General features: G+C 35.1%; 1 protein-coding gene across 1 annotated transcript; it reads left to right on the top strand.

Moving 5' to 3' along the window:
* The first annotated feature begins 493 nt into the window (after positions 1-493).
* LOC112459899 (zinc finger protein 454-like) lies at positions 494-4,678 on the top strand. The gene is made up of 4 exons (XM_025024261.1): positions 494-955; positions 1,299-1,442; positions 1,637-3,066; positions 3,332-4,678. Exons 1-4 carry the CDS (start codon positions 800-802, stop codon positions 3,810-3,812), a joined length of 2,211 nt encoding a protein of 736 aa, XP_024880029.1. The 5' UTR covers positions 494-799; the 3' UTR covers positions 3,813-4,678.
* The last annotated feature ends 4,152 nt before the right edge of the window (positions 4,679-8,830 follow it).

Below are 8,830 nucleotides of genomic sequence, written 5' to 3'. Positions count from 1 at the left end.
AAACTCCCTTCTTTGGAATAGTCGAATAGCCAAAACAGTCGATAATGTCAGTATTTTTCAATTACCACCGGGCCCCCGGGCAGTCACGAAAATTTACCCCAGGGTTGTCGGTCTTTAATAGTATCTCGTCGGTGTTTATAGCAACTCTAGCTTAAACTTCGTGGACAGGATTTTGCGAAGCGTTGGTCATCTCTGGTCATTGTGGAGACCCATATCAAGATGCTAATCATATAATTTAGATGTGAATTAACTCGGTACAAAACTCCCCCTCTTTATAGGTATCTACGAGAAAAATTTCCAACTCACCCTATGAACATATTTCCCCTTATTATGAATCCGACTCCAAAGCTGTGTCGTTTGCTTCTCTCCTTTTTCTACTCCTGCGAACTATACATTTAAATCTCCCGCCTTACTCACCCCCCTCTAAGTTAAAATCATGGCTTACGCCATCTGCTGAACACACATCTAATCGAATCGAATAATGGCTGATGCGAATACGAAAGGAAAGCTGTGCCAATAACGAGACGAAGAAGAAGATCTCTGGTCATCTCTCCCCTCATCTCTGCTGCTACTGAGCGGTTTGGTCAGCTGAACGCGCCCAATCCAGATCTAGAAGAAGAAGAAGGAAGAAGTCATCTGTGGCCAATCACGAGATGAGACTCGAGTCAATTGCGAGTTGTTGAGTTGTGAGAGACGCGAGTGACGCGACCAGGGTCAAACATCGGTGTGCACGATTATCGCGTGATAATTCGCCTGGATTCTTCGCTGCTCCTATTCAACATCTTCGAGAGCCATCGTCATGTCGTGGCAAAGTGTGAGCTCGAGGAATGATTCCTGCATGAATAAGTGCCGCGCTTGCATGAAGGAAGGCGGCAAGATGTTTCCCATGTACGATGATAAAGTCATCAGCAAGATTAATCTACCGTACAAGCTCGCGCAGCTCACGTCCATTCAGGTAACGCTCGTTTGTTTCAGAATATCGCGCTTTGCTGTGCGATAATTTGCGTAGAAAATTTATAAAAATGCAAGACTTCCGCATCCTAACCTCAACAAGCGCTTTCAGCGGATCTCTCAAGCCTGACCAATCGTGTCCACAGACGTGTCTAGTACGTCTAGTATGTTGAGGGATTTAATTTCATTGATCACCACGATTAATACTTCAATGTCAAATGAGTGTTTTGCATAGCATTGAAATTCAATAAAACTTCTTTATATTGACTATTTTGAGAAAAGCGATTATTTATGTCGCTATATAACTTAATTAGTTTACAGTATGCTAATAAGATTTTTTTCAACAGATTGATAGGTTTGATGGATTGCCCAATATGCTCTGCCCGAAGTGTGCCTACCGAACTAATGTTTTATATAACTTCAGACTGGCAGTGCAAGAGTCAGACAAGAAACTTCGGATGATACGTGAAACGCAAATGTGCACTGTGAAGGTATTGTGACGGACATTAAAAATAACGTTAATTTATAATTTATATCTGTTGAATGACTTGCACAAGTAAATTTTGAATAATTGATCACTATTGATGTTGAAGATTTATCCATATCTGAATAATATAAATGGTTAAAAAACAAAGTCATTTGAAAGATAGCTTTTAAGAGTCATAACGTTTGCACTTTTTTTTAGAAAGAAGAGTTGAGTGAAAAGAACGGAGATAGCAGTGTAAAAACAGATGGATCCTTGGAATTAAATACGTCAAGCAATATAAAGTCTATAAGCAGTGCTGATTTTGAGTATATAAATGTTAAAATGACAGATGAGAAGTTCAAGGATGAAGAACAATACGAAATTGATGTATCTCAGTTGATTGAAATCAATGGCGGAGATAACAAGGAGAGTTCACAGATGAGTGATGTTTTTTATAATATTATACAAGAAACTAATGAGAGCCAGATGGATGTACAGTTAGTGAAAACTGAGTTACCTGAAGAAATTTCGAAAATGTTTACAACGCAGAATGTCGCAATAATGTATATATCAAAATCTGCGATTGACTCAGCGGAGAACACGTTGATACTCGATCCAGAACAAGAAGAAATCGAAAATAGTAGCGATATATTTATCCCCGAATTGGAAAACTTGACTGGACAGGAAAGCGAAGAAGCCTCAAGCAATGCGTGTATTTCCGATTCTGTGGAATCTGATACAACTACAAGGAATAAATGCGGCTATTGGGAACATCAAGATACAACAACAATAATAAGTATTAGTGAACAAGAACAACGTGATATATCTCCACAAAATGGAGATAAAGAAACAAAACTCAATAAGAGCAGTTCTAACATTGAACAATCCATAAAAGCAGAGGATAGCGATGGATCTGATTCTGACTACTTTGTCGATGGTAAAGACAATATATTAGGCAGTGTGAGCGATGCGATTATACGGATAAAGGAAGTGCAGCAAGAAAATGGGGTTGAATATCAATGCACATTGTGTCTGCAGAACTACGATCAACTAACAAATATATTACTGCACACCGTCGATAATCATGTCCCTCTCAGTGGTCCATTCTTTTGCATGGTGTGTGAAAAGGACTGCAAAAGTCATCGGGAGCTGCGAGCGCACGTGAAAACACACACTGGCGAGTTTCCATACTCTTGCTTTCTTTGTAAAAAGGCATACACCAAAAAGAGATATCTGAAGAGACATATGGCATGTCATCCCAACTTTTCACGGCACCGTTGCCTCAAGTGCGGTTGCCGCTTCAAGTCCAAATCAGAATTGGAAACTCATGCGACGACACATGAACATGTCACACCCTACGCTTGCAATCAGTGTACGCGTGTATTTAATCACAAAGGTAATTACAAACGGCATTTGATCAGCCATTTGGATCCCCAAGGCCTTCACTTACCCAAATATCCGTGCAATTATTGTGACAAACGCTTTCCCAACAATCGTACACTGCAAACGCATATACGGGTTCATACCGGTGAGAAACCATTCCAGTGTGACGTTTGTCATAAGGCATTCTCACAACGAGGCAACTTGTTGAACCATTCAAAGATACATTCGAACCCTCGCAGCTACACGTGCGAAGTCTGCGGTAAAAGGTTTGTAGCACATATATTTACAGTTTGCTATAAATAGGTAAACTTGAAAATAAGATATAATGATGCAAAAAACATGTCTCAATTTAAAAATGTTACAAATGTATATCACATAATTATATATGTCATGATTCATAAAGGATAACATAAATTAATATCACAGTATCGTAAATTTCTTTTCAGTTTGGAATTATTTCCTTTTTATAACAATATTTGTGTATCTGATTGAATATAACGCGGTGTTAAAATTTTTATATGATTGTTACAGCTTCAATCAGCGAGCCACATTACGAGATCATGCATTATTGCATACAGGTGAAAAGCCCCACGTATGTAATGTATGTGGGAAAGCGTTTACGGTGAGCGCAGCATTGAGAAGGCATATGTTCAATCACGCTGACGGCAAACCGTTCAAATGTGAAAATTGTGGCATGGGATTTGTCGGCAAATACGACTTACGACGACACATGCGAGTACATGAGGCTCGACCTAAGGAAAAGCGAAGAAGAAACGCAAAAACAGCCAATTTTCTTAAACAGAAATCAGAGGAAAGTCATATTGCATTGGAAGAACCGAATATCGAAACTGTGTTCATAGAAGTAGAAGAAGAAGAAGAAGAAGAACTTGTACCGCAAAACGTTACGCAGACAATGCCTCAAGTCGAATCAGAAAAGGAAAATGAGGATGCACTATTTAATCTTCAATCTTATAATTCAGTTTTATACAGTACAGCTGAGAGTAGATCGTAAATTATATAACGACTATTATCTTTATTAGCAAACATTTTTATTTTATTCATATATTTACGCATAGCCGTGTCAGCCGTAGTCATTTTTCTTTCCTCTTCAACTTACTCCGATGCAGATGCAGCAATAGAATTTGTACAGCACTTTATCAAGGTATAGCTTTACTTCTTTTGAAGTTAATAAATAATTAACTTTTCACATAAATATACATTATAATAAATATTTGAAAATGTATTTAATTTTCGAGATTGAGATTTTTGCACTGCTAACTGTATAAATGTTGAAAAATAATTTTATGATACTATTTACAAATCATAAAAATATTTCATAAATCTTTTTCTTATAATTTCCATTTAGAAATAGCGGTATAGTAATATTTTATAGTAATGTGTCAGAACATAATTATATTTACGCACAACATTTAGGTTAATTCAGAAATGTTTTGCATCTAGATTCTGAATATCTAGAATATTTTTAAGACATACGATTTCTAAAAATTCCAAAGTTTAATTATTTAATGTATAAATAATTGCAATATGTTAGAAGTACTATAAATAGCATTAAATGATTTTCATTACAAATTACAATAAATTATGAAAAAAAACGTATTTAATTTCTAGAAGTTCTTCATGAAATTGTATATGTTATACATGAATGGCAGTCTTAAGTTAAAGTAAATCGTGAAAATCAATTTTTCATAATGATGAAATGGACTCGTTAAGCCGGTATTGATATTGAGGAATAGATATAGATATATCTGTAGATTATCGATTGTTGATATAGATAGATAAACAATAACTTAAAATGCAATTAAAGTGACGATTTATCATTGTACATAATAAATAATAAATAAACTTACATACTTTCGATACATTATATCGCAATCCGAAAAAAATACTGTCACAACTCAAAAAATTTCAATTTTGAGGTAAGCCCATAAAAAGTATGCTTAAGATGTTATCTACGTCTTATAATAGTGTCACAATTCTGTATGTGAAATCCGCTGCATGGGACGGAAGTTTTTTTTTCTCCAAGATTGTCCTTTGGGTTAGAGAAATTAAGATGTCTTCTGCCCCTCTTTTAGGCAGTGCGACACAGATTATTCTTAGTCATTCTTGACAGAGAGTGGTCGAGTTATGTCGACGAAAATGTATCGTTCTTGTCCTTGGTGAAAGTTGCGGCTCTCGCGATGTGTCTCCACTTGGCTCTGTCTGTTGCATTGCGAGAACACTCAATAAGGGAGCTATGTGTGGCTGTTTTTCTAAGGTTGGTCTTTCTTGCGGGAGACCTGCCACATGCCACGCAACCTTTTGCTTTCCGCTCGGCCTTGAACCACAAGTCGCTCCATTGAGCTTTCATTTCGTGTAATGTGACTGAAGAACTTAAGAATTCATAATTGCACACTTGATGAAAGCTATTTATGGAGTTCTTTAAGGATGGAGACATTTGTGCGATGCGCAGTTCGGGAGATCCTTAGTAGCCAGCACCCAGCACCACATTTTTAAGGCTTCGATTTTCCGTCGCTCTTGTAGCTAATGGTTCACATCTCTGCTCAATAGAGAAAAATTGGAAAGACTATGCATTTCACGAGTCGGACTTGGGTATTTTTAGTTATTCTGCTGTCTTTCCAGGTTTTTACGAGTCTTTCCATTGCAGAAACTGCCGCAAGAAGCAGTGATCACGTATTTATTTTTGTGATGTTTATTTAATTATTGCAAAGTATATATCATTCCTCTGTCTTTTAATGTATACATTGTATTTTTACATTTATTTTTCGCAAAAGCCAATTTTTCTTAAGTAAAATCTACTTCCGAAATTTCGTTTGTTGTTCTTATTTGTTATTCTTTAAAGCATTTTTAACTTTTTGGTACGACATTTTGTATCTCGATACATTAATTGCGCCGTTTTGAATAACATTCCACATATATGGTCACACATATAATATTGTCTTGCACGAAATCATATGAAAAAGACATTGCTATATGAAAAAAAAAGTTGTATTTTAACAAAATATCGTAATTGCGTTAGTTGTCTCACAATTAAAAAAATTAATTAAATTTGTTTTTCCTCTCTCCTTAAAACTGAATTTTTAAGTTGTGATTCTTGTCAGAGTGCGAAATAATGTATACATTGCAGTATTTTTTTCTATAATTGTTATCCGTTTAATCGAGCATAAACAAAAATAATATTAAAACAGTAAAAATGGAATATTATTGTGTCATTTATGTACGTATATGTCTATCGCAACTCGTCGCGTCGCGTAAAAGAGTCACGGTGCGTCTCGCTCCGCGCGTACTTGGCGCGAGACTACACTGCCGTGTCTCTTGATGAAATATGTAAAATTAAAATTATATTACCTATAATATAATATATAAATTTAAGCTAATTGCAATTTTTTTGACAGTCACTCGATCTTCCGTAAGATGATGTTTTTAATCATATCTCGTCGTTACATGAGAAATTTGTAATCCTACCAGTGAAAACAAAAAGTTGAGTATACTAATAAAGAAGATTGATATTATATATATATATATATATATTATATATATTATATATATATATATATATATATATATATATATATATGACATTATTATTATTGTTATTATTATTATTATTATTATTAAACTGAAATTACCATATGTACGATTTGTGTTACCAAGAGTTTTTGTACGATAGTGTTTAATATTTCAAAGCCTAGTTTTAGAGGGATGATTTTTTTACATGCTTAAAAAATAAAAATCAATTTTTGAAATTATTTTTTAGTAATTATACACATAAACTCTTAAAGTTTTATAATCTATAATTAATAATAATAAATTGATGTCCATTTCTATCAACGCAGGTTAATTTTAATCTTAGTTTAATTTACTTTTCATTTTTTCCTAGTTCTAAGTTAGAAAATAAGTTAAACCGAGATTAATAATCTACTTACAGAAATGGACATGAATCTTTCAAGTTTGTATCACGTTTTATCGACCGTAGAGATAAAAGAGTACTATTTCTTGACCACAGAAAGCGCCACGCATGTTATTCACGATTCACTGAGAATCAGTATTTTTTAAAGCAGTGATTGATAATTAAGAAATCTGTTTACATGGTCGAGAAATATGTTTCAAATTTTCAAATAATTATAAGTAAGACGTTCCACAATTATTCGAATAGGAATACTGTGAAAAATTAATAAATAATAAATGTTTCTACCCCATAGTAGTTTATTTGATGCAAGTGTCTGTGATTCCTATTTTTAACAATAATATAATTATTGGAATTTTTCGATCTTTTGTCCTTTATAACATTCTTTAACACTGATTAATATTATTAAATAATTAAATTTTTTATACGTTCTAGCTTCTTTATCACCCACTAGATGTCGCATTCAGTCCACCATGTCATTAAAAATCGAAGATTTTTTTTACTTTTTTCATTATACGAATCTAGAAACGATTTTATATTAATGATATTTCTTTATATTAATTAACAGGTATTATTAATGGCTCAAGTGTATTATTGTAGTTGGTTTACCGATTAATTATCGGTAGTTGTTTCATAAATGAAATAGTTTGTAAATTCATAGTTTGGAAATATGAATCCTGAAGCCGTATACCCATTCAGCAATATTAGATAGTAATTAAATTAATTAATTACATGCGTGAAACTCGAAAAGGTTTCATCAACGTACACATTTAATAATTCTTTAGGAATTGGATTGTAGGTTTGTAATTGATTGCAAATCAATTATTTGTTTTGTAGTAAATAAATATCGAACAAATATATATCTTGGCTTTATTTAGAAAATTTTCATGAAGTAAAATACATGTAATAAAACGAATTATTTGTAATTTTTTTACAATAGCGCATTTGAAAATTAATGTCATTTTCTTTCTTTTTTGGATTATTGGCACTACTCTCCCTCTCCTTCTTATTAGTTTTCATCAATGTTTTTTATTTATCTTACTTACGCCTGATTTAAACCAAAAAAAGTATGTTCTAATAAAATCTCGGAATAAAAAGTTTTTTTATAAATTAGATCTTTTTATAAAGAGAATTTGTATTAAAGATATGTGACATTTAAATCTGGTATAAAAATATATTTTTTCCAATGTAAAAAAAATTAACAGATCGTAACACGTGATTATTACTATATGTAATTATAAAGTATTAAATAATAATTATTAATGCAAAATAGCCAGTGAGATGTATTAACAAAAGAATTTTCAAATTATTACAAAACTATGCATAAACTAAAACAATCTAAAATAATTGTGTCTATTCACACTGAACGTATCTGTGCTACATGAATCGTAATCTTTTTAACAGCTTTGCGATCGCGGTACATACTTATCCTACGTTTTTCAACCGATATGAATTGAAGCAGAAATTTTCACGATATTTTCGAGACTAAACACTGTTTTACTTCAATTTTCTTATGCAATTTACAATTTACATATATGTAGCGCTCATTGTCAACACCTGTCAACGTATGGAAATCTGAATCACGCTCAAAATGGAACACGCCCAGACGTTTCATTGGATCTCTGCCGTCAGCGCGTGTTTAAACTTTCGAGAAGAAAGCAAGTGAAAGAGGGAACGTGGGAGTCGAGCGGCATGCCATCAGGGAACGGCACCGAGGCATTGTCTGAAATCGGAGCGCGCGTTTTGCGGGAACCGTCGGACGCACGAAAATCACCGCGCGATGTTGCTGGCTGCGCGTCCCGTGCGCAATTGAGAGCCGCGGCGAGCGTCGCGCGTGGCTGCGCGGCGCGCGACTGCGCAGGTCACGCATGCGCGGCGACGCCTGAGCAGCCAGCGGTCAGCTACAACGGCTACGGTGGCGCCAGTCATGGCGGCTGAAAACACACGCGCACGCTGCTACCGCCGCCGCCACCGCCGCCACCGCCGCCGGTCGGTGCCTCCACGCCTCTACCTCCTCGCCTCCGCCACCGCCACCGATCCCGCGACTCGTGGGTAAGTACCCTCACACTCCACGCTCCAATCAGTCTGCACTCGCATGTCCACGA

The sequence above is a fragment of the Temnothorax curvispinosus genome, unplaced genomic scaffold (assembly GCF_003070985.1).
Source record: "Temnothorax curvispinosus isolate PA1 unplaced genomic scaffold, ASM307098v1 QBEX01010211.1, whole genome shotgun sequence".
Classification (NCBI taxonomy): Eukaryota; Metazoa; Arthropoda; class Insecta; order Hymenoptera; family Formicidae; genus Temnothorax; species Temnothorax curvispinosus.
This window is presented reverse-complemented; position numbering and strand designations above follow the sequence as displayed.

Coding starts and splice junctions, on each gene's coding strand:
- LOC112459899 (XM_025024261.1), top strand. CDS start 800: ATGTCGTGGCAAAGTGTGAGCTCGAGGAATGATTCCTGCATGAATAAG. Junction 1,443..1,636: donor CGCAAATGTGCACTGTGAAG/GTATTGTGACGG, acceptor ACTTTTTTTTAG/AAAGAAGAGTTGAGTGAAAA. Junction 3,067..3,331: donor TGCGAAGTCTGCGGTAAAAG/GTTTGTAGCACA, acceptor TGATTGTTACAG/CTTCAATCAGCGAGCCACAT.